Source organism: Magnolia sinica, chromosome 2, assembly GCF_029962835.1.
Source record: "Magnolia sinica isolate HGM2019 chromosome 2, MsV1, whole genome shotgun sequence".
NCBI classification, from domain to species: Eukaryota; Viridiplantae; Streptophyta; class Magnoliopsida; order Magnoliales; family Magnoliaceae; genus Magnolia; species Magnolia sinica.
The window spans coordinates 38,677,301-38,691,798 of record NC_080574.1 but is presented as its reverse complement, the minus strand read 5'-3'; the positions used below and the strand labels follow the sequence as shown (position 1 = coordinate 38,691,798).

Sequence of the window (14,498 nt, the reverse complement as noted above, 5' to 3'; positions counted from 1 at the left end):
GTCGAGCTCGACAAGCTCGAGCTTAGTTTGAAAAATTTTTAAGCTTAAAAAATCAGCTCAACTCGGCTCGAACTCAGTTTCAAACCGAGTCGAATCGATCTTTTTCGAGCTGGGTCAAGCGAGCGTACTCAGCTAACTCGGTTCGTATACAGCCTCGATAGGAAGTTCGTGCGCTAGAAATCAGGTGTGGCCCACTGTGATGTTTGTGAGAAATTCACCCCCTTCATCAATTACGTGAGTTTATTTTAGAACATGAGGCCAAAAATGAACTAGACCCGGCGCTCAAGTGTGCCAAAAATGCCCACATTTGAAATAATCACGGGACTATATAAATCATATTAATATTTGTGTTTTCAGTTCATCCCACTAGGAGTGACGTTATGAGCGGTATGGATGGCATTAAACATCACTGTCAACCTCAGGTAGGTTTCAACGGTAAGACTTTCCCTAACCCTTTTCCTTTAGTATGGCCCACTTGAAGCTTGGATCCTGTTCACTTTTGGTCTCAAATTCTAAAATCACCTCACAAAACGGATGGACTCGGTGGATTCCTCACAAACATCACGGTGGGCTCCACCTAGGTTTCCAACGCAGGAACTTCCTGCGAAAGGCTTTCAGCCAGATCGGTGGTGTGTGGCACACTAGCCAATCCGCTTCCGTTCGCAGGCAATCGCTTCCCGCGGTTGTGGACAGGAATCCGCATGAGGTGGACATAAGACAGGATGGAGAGTCTGGGATAACATGCGCGCGCAAGTGGTATCATTTTATTTTCATACCGTTACCATTACATTACGAACCTCCGACGAAACCACCATCCCAAACCGCTCGTTGATAAAAACCATGGTTTTTGACTGCCAAAAATCGCCACGTTTGCAGTTCTCGACTACCCCAGCTGCGGCTAACTCGTCCCACCTTCAACCGCGTTTTCTTACGAAACAGCTCTTCTATAAATAATGTCATAACTATAATTATGCTCTAGTAAGAAGAACTGATAGTTGTCACATTCCAAAACTGGCCAGAAATCTCTGCTAGAATCCTTGCAAAGAGACTGAGACTGCCTTTCTGCTATTTTTCTTCAGCAGTTCTCTTGGGCTTTTGTTAGAATCATGGCAGGAGGAAGCAGTGATTCCAATTCAAGAGATCTTGATCAGACACCCACATGGGCTGTTTCTGCAGTTGTTGCAATTATTATTATCATTTCTATTGCTTTGGAGAAGCTTCTTCACAAACTCGGAACGGTAATTGGGGATGTGTGCTTTGATTGGATCGTAGTAGTAGTATTTTTTTTATTTTTTATTTTTTTAAGATTTTTGAGTTGGGTTTTTGGAGAAAAAAATTTGTTGGTTTTTCTGTTTTGGTTGATTTGGGTTTGGTTTCATTGAGTTTTCCGATTTTATTTTATTTTTTTCTGCTTTGTTTTGGGTTTTTTTAGATGATGTTTTAGAAAAAACTGCTGGTTTTTTTTTTTTTTTTCTTTTGGTTTTGGTGTTGGGCGGGGGGAATTGGGTTTTGTGGGTGAGGTTCGGATTTTTCTTGTTTTAAAAAGATTTTTTTTTTAATCTTTTTCCTTTTAATGTCTCTGTTTTTTTGTTTTCTGTTACATGGTATTCTTTTTGTTTTTGGTTTTTTTTTTCCCCCTTGTATGGTTCGGGTCTGATCTAATTGGGGAGGTATTGTGGAATTGATTGGATTTTGGGTTTTTGACTTTGTTGGTTTGAAGACGATGAAGTTTTTTTCTTTGTTTTGTTTTCAACAATTGAAGGTTCTTTTTTGTTTTGTTTTTTTTTTTTTTCTTTTGTTGGAAGTTTTTTAATTTTTGTTCTTTAGATTTTTATTTTTTTCATGGAAAGAGTACGAAGTTTTTGGTTTCTATTCTCCCTTTTGCTTCTCATGGTTAAAATGAAAATTTTAATTTTTGAAGTGTTTTACAGTTGGGTTTTGACTTCAGTTTTTGAACAGGAAGTTTTATGCTTTGAGATCTTGCTTACTCTTTTGTAGATTTTTTATTTATTTATTTTTTTAATTATAAATTTCAGTTGTTTTATTGAAAGGTTCCAGGTTTTGATTTGTTGTTGATTTTGGGTTCTGATTTCAGTGGTTTACAGAGAGACGCAAAAAGGCTCTATATGAAGCTCTTGAGAAGGTTAAAGATGGTAAGAACTCATCTTGGATACTCATTTCTACCAAAAGAAATAACAAGAAAAACAGAATTTTTTTGGGCCCTGCATTTTTATGCATTCTTCAATCTTGAATCAGTCGTGTTTGTATTCTGATTTTCTGTTCGGTATTTTGTTTCATGGTCTCATTTGTGGAGATGAACTGGCAATTGACATTTTCCTTTTATTTTGTTTATTTATTTATTTGTTTTGCAGAGCTGATGATTCTTGGGTTCATTTCGTTACTCCTGACATTCGGGCAGAATTACGTTGTAAAAATCTGCATCCCTACTAAAGTTGCGAATACAATGTTGCCATGCGCTTTAAAGACAACGGCAACGGAGAGCAAGGACCGGAGGCTTCTATGGGATGATCCATTCTCGGACTCGAGTTTGCAGCGTAGAGCCTTAGCGGCTGCCGGGGCAGCTACTAAATGCAAGACGGTAAGCAAATCTTCCTATACAAATTTGAATTTTCGGAGTACTTTTGGTATGAAGACCATGGGAATTGGATGTTACATGATGCATTTCAATACAGTTTATCTGATATTATGAATGAGTATGGAAACTGGATATCTGAGAACATCTCCAATGTTTGACTTTAATCCATATTTTCATGGTTGGAATCATGGCATGGCGTTCCACATTCATTTCGTAGTGATCCTTTTTGTGATGAAATGGATGTGCTTGATTTATGATCAAATGACCAAGAATGGGGTTGTTTGGCCACATTTTCTTGCAGGAAATTCATCTCCCTTGATGTGAATGTTCTTTTAGGGTGACTTTGTGGTGCAACCAAATGCACCCTTAAAAAATTTCATTATTCATTATCAAAAAAAAAAAGATACATTCGATTTGCCACATTTTGATCAAAGGAAGTGTTACTCTACTTCTGATGTGCCATGCATTCCAATGCATTTGATTTGGAGATCAAATGATCCAAGGCCACTTGATTCGTGTGAAGAGGATGTTGTTGACTCTAATTCAGATAAGGGAGATTGATAACGATGTCTCTGGATGAACTTTTATCTGTTTTATTCATGAGATAGACGTCATAGTGATCAATTGGGTGGGGGTATGGGAGAGACGATTTTGGGAGCAAATGGATTGTAGATTCTAACCTCTTTCTATGCATCGTTCAGAAACTCAAAAGCTCCACTCGAATCAATGCCTAGATGGGTTGGTCACCTTGAAGACTCAACCATGTCTTTAATAAGCTCAACTCAATACTGTAATAATTAAAATTTTATTATTTACTGCATTTAAAATTGTTAGAAATGGATAGAACAATTAAAATACCCAAACAAATCACAACTGTGGATTGCAGTGCGGCATGTTGCTCCGAATGAGGTGGCCTCTCTTTGATTCTTGCATCAAGTTACTTTTTACTTTTACAACAAAAACCTAGCTGGCTGGGTGAGTAACCTTGGTTGAGTCATGCAAACTCAAATAAAGTTGGTCGTGGTTTTACCCAACTCGATTGGTCTTGTCGAGACCTGACTGAGTCACACCAGTCAGCGAGTTTATCTGATACTCTGCCCAGACTCCTTTCAAGTCGAGTTGACTTGGCAGTGTTTCCAGTCAACCAACGGAGTTTTTGAACTATGTTTCTAACCTCTCTTCATCCTTGTTTTTTTTTTTTTTCCTTGTATTGTTTTTCTCTCCTTTTGCTTGGCTTCTAAGAAGGTTACCATTGCCATTAAAAAAGATATCTATACTGTCTTATGATTCAAAAGTGAGATAAGTGCTCATGGTGGTAGGATATCAAATCCTGCCCTCTCCAGAACCCATCTGGCTAGCTACTCGCAAGAGTAGGATTACGCTTCCTATGTGCCACATGTGTGCGAGATTCGGGTCCTTCACCAGGTGAGTTCACCGTGTATGTGCCATGGACTGAAATCTGGTTGGTTCAGACATCAGGTGGGCCAACTGCTAGTAATTTTTCAAAAGCTCATTCTTCTTACACACATGGCTCACTAGGCTGACCTGGTGGTTGGGCCACCAGACACAGGGGTTGGCTGGCAATGTGCTTGGGCCGAGCTGAGCAAAATAGAAAATTCGAGTAGGCCTAGCCTGAGCAGTTCAACAATATGGTCCCATATTAAATCCAGGACAGCCCATTGCCGCCCCTGCCAGCCATGGAACATACAGGATGCAGCATACGGATAAACCTTCTGGGTCTTAAACACACATTCCTTGTGCCACTGGGTTCTTGAAAAACTATTAAGTTTTCTTTTACCCAAAAAAAAGCTACTAATCCACTCACTGGCTACTGATGTCTGTCTATCAACAGGGTCACATGCCACTTGTTTCTGCAAATGGGATACATCAGTTGCACATCTTCATATTTTTCTTAGCAGTCTTTCATTTGGTGTATAGTGCTCTAACAATGGCTCTTGGAAGATTAAAGGTGGGTAGAGACATAGAAATGCATTACTTTTGTGGTTTTTTTTTCTTCAATTAACTTGAAAATTTGACCCATGAACTAGTTGTGTGGGTTACAGCGAGTGTAGAATGCAGTATTCATCGAAGAACTTCTTTTATGCAGATCCGTGGATGGAAGCAGTGGGAAATGGAGACTCAATCCCTTGATTACGAATTTTCTAATGGTATTCATTGCACTTTTTTTTTTTTGGAAAGATGTATTCATTGCACTATTAAAAACCGTTGTATTGAAATTTTTCTGAAGTTAGAAACTAGCTCTGCCCGACTGTCTTTTTTGTGGTCGGTTCTTACTCTTTCAAATGTGGAATGCAAGTCCTGTTATATTCATACTGAATTTTCTATTTAATAACATCATGCAGATCCTCAGAGATTCAGATTTGCTCATGAGACATCTTTTGTGAGATTACACATCAGTTTCTGGAACAGGATTCCGATCTTGTTTTACATTGTAAGATGAGTTCACCATTTGGTTTTGCTCGTGTTAGACATTTCTAATGTGAATGTTGTTATTCATGCTTTTGTATAGAATTTTTACCCAAGGGTAGCATGTAAGAGAAGTTGTAGGGTCTGGATGCAGCAAAACATGAATGTTTGTCCTGATGCACACAGGCCAACTATAGATGGGGGCCCATGATTTGTTAATCCAGCTGGTTGATCTGATTTACCCCACAATGGGTGATGTGTTGAAAATCTCCCAGAAGGGAAGATTCTAACCTTAGATTGATGGCCAACAAGTAGACAGAAAAAACAAAAAAAAAAAAAAAACCACACACAGAGCTACAATTATTTTTTCAAAGATTGGGTGGTTAGGATCTTCTAGAAGATAATTTGGGTATCCCCGTCCACTCTAGCGTCCATTGGTTTAAATGTCTGGATCACCCAACTATGGGTACTTTGTACAAGAGACGGAATAAAAGAAGAAGATATTGATAGTTCTTCTAATATGCTCACTTCAATTCCGTTTTTATTTTTCTAATATCCATCTCTTGCAGGTATCCTTCTTCCGTCAATTCTTCAGGTCCGTTCGTAAGGCAGACTACTTGGCCATGCGCCACGGATTCATCGTCGTAAGTATACTTGACTAAAATATTTACTGTACCCCATAAGGCATTTCATTTAATTTGTTTGGTATTTCATTTTTGTAGGTCCATTTAGCTCCAGGCACCAAGTTCAACTTCCAAAAATATATTAAAAGATCACTGGAGGATGACTTCAAGGTTATTGTGGGAATTAGGTATAGAACAATGAGTGTGATTCTATATTTCTTACCATATAAAAGTTTTATGCTTTCCATGAAGCCGATCTTTCTCAAGAAAGAGGTGCAACAACTCGCACAAGTTTTTGGAAGCAGTGCAGTGTTTCAAGTAGCGAATAGCCTGTAGCATAGCATTCACTCCTCTGAAACCTGAGGTGTAAGCTACATAGTGTGTAGTGTAAGCTACACGCTGCTTCTAGATTTTTAATCAAGGTCGCGCTACTTTTACTTATGCACCAAATTAGATTGATTAATTATGAAATTTAACAAAATTTCATGATATGGTGCAACCAAACGCAACCTAGGTAATAGGAAATGGCAATGATTAAGTATAAAGGTAAAGAAAGAGTAACAAAATCAATTCAATACTGTTAATTATATTATTTTACCAAAATCATTAAAAAATTTACTAATTTTTATTGAAAATAGAAAAATGCAAGAAATTATTGAAAATGTTTTTTTGAATGATCAAATTATTGAAAATATTAATTGATTTTAATATCGTATTGAAAAATAACTTGCAATGTGAGCTACATAGCATGTGGCGTCTAACGTAAGCAAATTATCATGTAGCTTAGGCTGCACGCGACTTAAGCTATTTTCACAAGCTACGGCGTTAAGGTTATGCTACACTATAAGCTACACGCTACATAGCATAGCTATTTAAAACACTATTGCAGTGCATGGTCCTTTCCTTTATCATATTTGGGTCGTCAGCTTTGTATCGGTATACTGGCTAAGCACTTATGGGATAGAGTCATTTAAAGAATGGAGAGGAAGTTATCTAGGTGGAAGTCATGGTACTTGTCTTTAAGGGGTCAAGTCACCCTAATCAAAGTGGCCTTGTACAATATGCCTCTGTATATATTGTCGCTTTTCAAGTGTTTTAAGTCGATGTTGGACAAGATTGAAAGATTGCAATTTTCATGGAGGGGAAATGGGGAGAAGCAGAAATTTCATCCTCTCAAGAGGTCAATGGTGCTTCCTAACAAATGCATTATGTGCATGGAAAATGAAGAATCAATTAACCATTTGTTCATTAATTCCCCTATGTTCGGAAGGTCTAGGAGGGTTCCTTTGGTTTCTTCAAAATTGAGTGGGTTTTCTCTAGGTCTATTGAAGACCACCTTCTAGATTAGCATGCCACAGGTGCAGGGAACGGTTTGGCAGCTGGTTTTCTTGGCTGTCCTTTGGAGGTTTTTTTTCTTTTCTTTCTTTTTTGAAATAGCCGGTATTTTCAAAACAAAAGTGGTTCAGTAGGGGAGGTGTTTAGGAGGGGCTAAGATTGAAGTGTTGGGAAGGGCACTATGAATGAAATCTTGTGATCCTATTTCTCTGAATAGGATGTTTGCTGTCTAGTTTTTTCCATTTTGAATTTTCAATAAATTTAGTTATCTTTTCAAAAAAATAAAAAAGAAAAGAAAAAAGAAGCTAATTGTTCTTGAATAATTAAGCTATTCTATAGAAACTCATGAAAACAGGAAGGCAACTTTGTTAGCTAATACGTGTCACATAGAAGGTTAGTACGTGGATTCAGTCAGTCCATTTGATGGGTTCTGTTCATATGGTAGAAAATCACATTGAAAATATGATCATAGCCACCAGTTTCTCCTGTTGAATATGTTTTCACCTAGGCCATCCATCTGTAGGCCATTGTCCATATGGATAGGATCAGCCATTTGGTTTGATTTTCAATGTGAGCCATTAATAGCAAGGACGCACTTGGTGGACAAGTCTGATTCAGTGGAATACCTGCCATGCGTTGAATATTTCTGCTATTTTTGGGCTGTTGCCATTTTGGTCTTGTACGGGTGCTTGTATTTATCCACTCTTGTGAATAAAAAAGGGTTTTTTTTTTTTCCTTCGTTATTTGCAGCTTTGGCGTACTGATGTTTTGAATGCTCTACCATCTCTTGCTGTATTCCTAACATGGTTTGTTCTTATGTCTGACCAGTCCTCCGTTGTGGGCTTCACTTGTGATCTTCTTGCTCCTAAATGTTAAGGGTGAGTTAACTTGTTACAATGTTGAAATTCCAAGCAAGGAGGAATTATATGATCCTCAACCCACCTGAGGATCATCATCGTCCTCATCATCTAAGCCTTATCCCAATTAATTGGGGTTGGCTACATAAGACTTGTTCCACCATTCAACTCTATCAAGGGCCAGACCTTCTGATAGACCATAGGTCATCAAATCTTTTCTTACTACCGCCATTCACGTCATCTTGGGCCAACTTGTACCAACTCTCTCCTTCTAACTGGCGTGGTTCTTGGTCTTCATGGCACATGAACAATCCATCAAAGTCTACTTTCCCTCATTTTATTACCTATTGATATCACTCCCAAGTTCCTTCCAATGCATTCATCTATAATTCTATCTTTCTTCGTCTTTCTACTCATCCATCTCAATGTCCTCATGTCAGCTACACATCCCATGGAGATGTTCTTCTTTAACTGCCCAACATTCTGTCCCATAAAGCATGGCTGGTCTTATAGCTATCCTATCAATTTTCATTTTTAGTTTGAACGGTACATGGCGATCACATAAAACTCCAGAGGCACATCTCCTTTTCTTCCACTCAGCTTAAATTCTATGGGCAACATCCTTTTGAATCTCTCCACTCTCAACCCACCTGAGGATTTATATGCATCTGCTCCCTCCAGGTGTTCACTGTGTACAGCGCACATGGTTCTGTGGTGCAGACCATTGATTTGATGCCCATCATGGATGGACCATCTCCCAAAAGATCACCCGCATAGGAGGATCCTAGCAATACAATGTTTGCCTATCTCCGTTGACTGTGGACCATGTCTGTTTAAGCTGACTATTTTCAGGCAACCAATCCAATGGTTGCAGTTGTTTGATCAGGGAAATTTTTGGTGCATGGTTGACTTCCATGGGTTGCATCATTTCAATGGATGGATTCCCCAAATAGTCTCCATCTCTACAAACCAAGGACCCAGTGATACTAGCATGCATATCCTTGGGTCGTGGGTGGATAATTCTCCTCCCAAGTAAAAATGATCCACTTTTCATGTTCAACTAAAATTTAATCTTCTGTTGTTGGTGTTTTTAACTTTTTCAGGGTGGCAAGTACTGTTTTGGGTGTCCATTCTTCCCCTAGTTGTAAGAAAGTTTCGGCTCTAAAATGTTATATTATATAGCTTGTTCCTTCAGTCAAGTCAATGTTTCTTACCTTTCAACTGATTCCAGATAGTCTTGGCCGTTGGAACTAAGCTGCAAGCTATCATCACGAGGATGGCACTTGAAATCCATGAGAGGCATGCGGTGGTTCAAGGAATTCCTCTCGTGCAAGTCGGCGACAAACACTTCTGGTTTGGTCGCCCTGAGCTGGTCCTATTCCTCATCCATTTCACACTGTTTCAGGTATTTGATGCATCAGAAATGCCATATTTGGTAGATACAGTAGATGGCTCCTCCTATACATGTATAATGCAAGACCTGATCCATTCTTTAGACGTGTCTTTCCATGTATTTTTGCCATGTCCTTAAAATCAGGCTTATCGGGTTATCAGGTGGACCCCACGTTTATGGAGGAAGATGTTAGGAAACAATTGGCCAATGGTCCTTATTAAATGTACATTAGCTCACCTGGCAAATGAGCAGGCCTGACCTTTCAGCTGATGAACATACGTGGTGGGTCCCAGCTGATGAATGGCCTGGACCTTGCGCAAAAACATGACAAAGTGGTGTGTGTAGGGGGAGTAGGATCTCATCCTATCTCAAGGGCCCCATAGTGAAAATAACCAAAAGATGAATGGTCTCCACTTGTATTAGGGCTGCAACTCGGGTTCAGATGTCACTGACCCAACCTGAGATTGGGTTGGGTCGGGTTAGTGTTGGAAACTCCAGCCCAATTTGTAATTGGGTTGGGTTTACGTTGAGCAAATTCGGATCTGGTTGGTAATAATCACTTGTATTTGGGTTGGGTCAGATCGGTTTGGGTCAGGTCAGATCGGTTTAGGGTTGAGTATACAGGAATTCGGGTTGGACACCTTGGGTTGTGTCGGGTTGTGGGTTGGGTCCTCTTGAAGTCAGGTTGGTTTTTCAGGTTGACCCTCAACCTGAGTTGCACCCCTAATTTGTATGCTTTTTAACTCTTTCCTCTGGCAACTGCATGGGTTGAAAATATAGCATTTTCAAATACGTTTCCAAACACCTGACAGGTTGATTGTCTTACTTTTGTTGCAGAATGCATTCGAAATAATATATTTCCTGTGGACATGGGTGAGAAACTGTTTACATTTTTTTTTTTTTTTTTTGGCTCATTAGTATTTATATTTGTTCCAATGTTCAGGATTATGTTATTTTATCTTTAGTCAAGATTGATAAACATAAATTTTTATTTTTTTCCTTTTGGCAGTATGAGTTTGGGTTGAGGTCTTGTTTCCATGACAATCTTAGGCTTACAATTGCCAGAGTTGCTCTTGGGTAAGTTCCACGAAATTCCTTTATCTTTACTTCATTTTATTTGTTTATTTATTCATTTTTTATAATAGACCAGAAAAAAGAAGAAGCTATTGTCACTTCTTCTTCTTCTTCTTTTTTCAATCTATTGTCATTATTACTCTCTATGGTGTTAAGGAAATCATTGTTTGAGGTGGAATAGTAGACTCTTTATAGCATTGATGCAAAAATAATTTTATTGTGGACTCAACAACCGAAGAATGTGATTTATTTTCCAAATGAGAAGATAACTAGGTCACTAGCATTGTCAAGGGTAACCTCAAAACAAAAATCTCAAAAATTATTTCTTGTTCCAAACCCCACCACGGACGGAAGATACCCCAACAAACTCTCCATCAGATTGTTCTGTAACTAATTGTTGGATCCTTGTTAAACGTCAACCATTGGCTGTAGCTGTCCATATGTAATCCACCAATCAAATAGTAAGGGTTGTTTCGGTGGGGAGCACGATGCAAAATTGTCTCAACATGCATGTTGCTACAACAGTGTTGAGAATTGGACCCCGAAGTTGAGCCAAAATGGTGGAGCATTTTGGTTGTCCACAATCTAATCACATAGAGAATCGGACCATGGGAAGGAAAGATGATATTCACCCCTCATATTGGAAGACATGGATGGCAATTGATGGAGATCGGTCTTGATCGACAGATGAGATTGCCGGTAAGTGGGCGCACCCTTTCCTCTTTCCTCCCTTTATCTTCGTCTTTTTCTCTCTTACATAGGGATAGTTTTTAGGGTTGGAGGTGCAAACACCTCCTTGGGGGGTAAGAGCAAACCCTTTCTCCAAGGAGGTCCTATGACCCCTTCCAAAAGGGAGGCCGTATGGCTCTCTATGGAGCCTTGACACGCAGTTAGTCTGGGCCCCACCCACTAGGGGTTGCACATGTAGTCCCCATGTAGCCCATGTCTAAAATATATTGTAGGGGAGATGCTTGGGCCTGGCACATCTTGTGACGGGTCATGCAGATGAACAGTGGCTTAGATTTCGAGAAAGTGGACCCCACCCAGTCCATTGCTGGTTGATCAAGAAACGTTTCTTTCAATTGAACACTGTACAATTACCTCATAACACTGAGAGCTTCTTCTTCTTCTTTTTTATTTAAAAAAATGAAGATCACTTCTGTTTCTATGTGGAATTCTTCCAGATATTTTTTCTAATGATCCATGTGCGGAATGCGTGTACTTTCTTTCTGGGTTTCTACATTTGCCGTATTTGCCACTTTGAAAATGAAAAACCTTTGTTTTTCTCAAGAAATGGTACATGCCATTGACCATGCATGCATGATTATATAAAGCATCAATGTAGTTCTATTCAGTTGCATTCAAGTTCATCTACGGTAGTTCAGCATCTCTTTTTTTTTTTAAACAAATTTTAAGTTCTTTTACTAAAGGATGGCTGCATTTTGGTTGGGGATCATGCAGGGTAGGAGTCCAATTTTTGTGCAGCTACATTACTCTTCCGCTCTATGCACTTGTATCTCAGGTATTCTTCTTATTCCTTCATTTTTTATGGGTGTCTCTTAATCTAGAGATTGTCTTTGTAGAATTGGTGGGAACCTATTTCAGAGAATAAAAAATAAAATAAAATAATCAAAACATCCAAATTCCGTAGCTTTCCAAGTTTTTGGGTTATGCCAATTGTTTTGGGCAGAGATTCATTGTCACAAATTCGATAGTTTGCATTTGTTTTCACCATTCTTTCCAGGTCCATCAAGGTGCACATGGCAAACATGTGGTGATTGGGATGGGCTCTAGACCAAAAATCGCAGTGTTTGAGTTTGAATGTTTCAATGCAGAGTGCTGCTCTAACCATTCCTTTTCCATGTCTCTTATAAGACACCCATTCGTTATGGGTGTCTGTTAATCTGGAGATGGGTCTTTGTAGGATTGGTTGGACCCTATCTGAATTTCAGAAAATAAAAATAATAATCAAAACATCTGAATTTTGTAGCTTTCTGATTACTTAGGTTGTGCCAATCTATTAAGGTGGAGATTCACTGTCGCAAATCCCTTTATTGTCACAAATTCCATAGTGTTCTGCATTTTACTTTTTTTGCCATTCTTTCCAGGTCCATCAAGGTCCACGTGGAAACATGTGGGGATCGGGATGGGCTCTAGGCCAAAAACTGCAGTGATTGAGTTTGGATGTTTCAATGTGGAGCCTGTTCTAACCATTCCTTTTCATTGTCAGTTATCAGATGGCTAAGATAGTCCACTCCTTTGTTTTGGGACATGGCCTATCCATATGGCCTATCCACACGATGTCCTGTTAGACAAATTGTTCTGATCACCACATGCATGAATGTGTACCATCAGGCTACTTCATAGAAGTTTTATGCTGACACACTAGCATTTCCAGTGTCCATAATCTTCCAAGAAGGATGTAGCTCATGGTGCATTTTTATGTTACCCAAATGGCAAGTGGGGTTGATATCCAGGCGGAATGTATGGTGATCAGTTCCATTGTGTGTTTGGGGCAGCATTGAAACAGTAATGTCTTTTCATGGTCTACCTTTTTTTTTTTCATGGAATGCTCAGGGCACTCTAGAGACTGCACTTTTTCAGGGGTACAATGTAAAATTGCTCCTAAAACCTCGAAGTTCATGTGGTGTGGCCTTTGTGAGTTTTAGACCAGGATGACTTTTGTATCTTCACTTCATCCTAGTGAGTTCCACCAGAATGTGTTTGGTGGACACACCATGGTGGCCCCAAAAACAAACAGTCTCTAGCCTCAACAAGGACAATGAGGCACAGATGGACCAGATTGGGGGTCCATTCATCAGGTGATCATCACTGTTATAGATGCTTTGTCTAAAACTGGTCTGATCATCATGTAGGCCACTCTTGTACAAAACAATTCCATCGTTAACAGTGTTGCCTTATAATAAACTGGTCAGCCTGACTCTTTCATGGATCACCTGATGAGTGGCTCTGATCTTCCACACATGCATAGTTGCCGCACTCATTGGCTGAACACAACATCCTTCACACAGCATCCTTCACTTCTTTTTCTTTTTTTTATCTTTTTTTAAATCTTTCTTTCTTTTTTTTCTTTTTTTCTTTTTTTTTGTGCCTTTTCCACTCCAGACTGCAGAGCTGATACTTCACATAAGACCTGAGGTATCAGCAACTCAGATTCGAGTGGCAAAAGTATCTGTCCATCTATGCTGTTGAATTGTTAGACCATCTTATGTGATCGTGATTGTGAGCTTCGGACCAGTTGGTTCTCCTACTTAAGGAATGGTGGTTGTCAAATTTTCAGATGGGATCAAACATGAAGAGATCTGTCTTCGACGAACAGACGTCCAAGGCCCTCAAGAAATGGCATCAGGCAGTGAAGAAGAAGCATGGGAAGTCAGCCCGTTCCCCTACCAGGAGCCTCGGCATGAGCTCACTTGTGAGCCCAAGCGCAACCCCTCTGCACTCACTTCAACGTTTCAAGACTACTGGTCATTCGACGGCCACACCCCGTAGAGGTTACCACTCTGACCAAGACATGTCTGACATGGAAGGCGATCATTCGCCCACATCTCAGACGGCCGTCTTGATACCTGACACACCAACTCACAGCGTGGAGTCTGGATCAGGAGATCAAGAGCACCATGTGGAAGAACATCGGAACGAGGATGACTTCTCGTTTGTAAAGTCTGCCCCATCAGCAGGACGAACCATCTGATGATGGTGATGGTGATGATGATGGTAATGATGGTGATCTCTCACCCTCCATATGGGCATTTTTCTAAATTCCCACTCCATAATTTGGTGCATGTATTATCATATGATCAGTTTTTTTTTTTTTTTGAGTAGTCCATTCGATGTGTACAAAAGATGTACATTTTATATTTTTGTGAAAGGATCCATTGGTAAGCATTGGTACCTAAGCTAGTCATACATATGGATGCCTAAATGATATCTGGACAGTTCATCTGATGGGCCCTAATGTGGATGGCCAAAATTCACTTGGTCAGATAATGATAGCTGCCAATTGGAGGCTAAGATCTTCCAGCAATTTCTGATTGGTCATTTCTCTCCTTTTTTTCTTGAGGAATTATATGATATTGGTTGCATATAAAATGCACTTAAAGATCGGTTTGCATATTGCAATGTTGTTATCTTCCAGGCGATGTTTGCACCCGATTGATAATTATACTGCT

At 39.5% G+C, this 14,498-nt stretch overlaps 1 protein-coding gene across 2 annotated transcripts; it reads left to right on the top strand.

Moving 5' to 3' along the window:
- The first annotated feature begins 758 nt into the window (after positions 1–758).
- Positions 759–14,225, top strand: LOC131236986 (MLO-like protein 9). 2 transcript variants are annotated; one of them, XM_058234586.1, is made up of 15 exons: positions 759–1,238; positions 2,096–2,153; positions 2,373–2,599; positions 4,449–4,565; positions 4,704–4,764; positions 4,960–5,048; positions 5,593–5,667; positions 5,746–5,834; positions 7,810–7,859; positions 8,942–8,982; positions 9,070–9,243; positions 10,069–10,104; positions 10,241–10,308; positions 11,767–11,827; positions 13,607–14,225. In XM_058234586.1, the coding sequence occupies exons 1-15, from the start codon at positions 1,107–1,109 to the stop codon at positions 14,018–14,020; spliced, it is 1,692 nt and encodes a 563-aa protein (XP_058090569.1). In that variant the 5' UTR covers positions 759–1,106; the 3' UTR covers positions 14,021–14,225. The 2 variants fall into 2 exon arrangements, with proteins under 2 accessions (XP_058090569.1, XP_058090570.1); XM_058234587.1 differs by having other exon boundaries at positions 760–978.
- Positions 14,226–14,498: the final 273 nt, after the last annotated feature.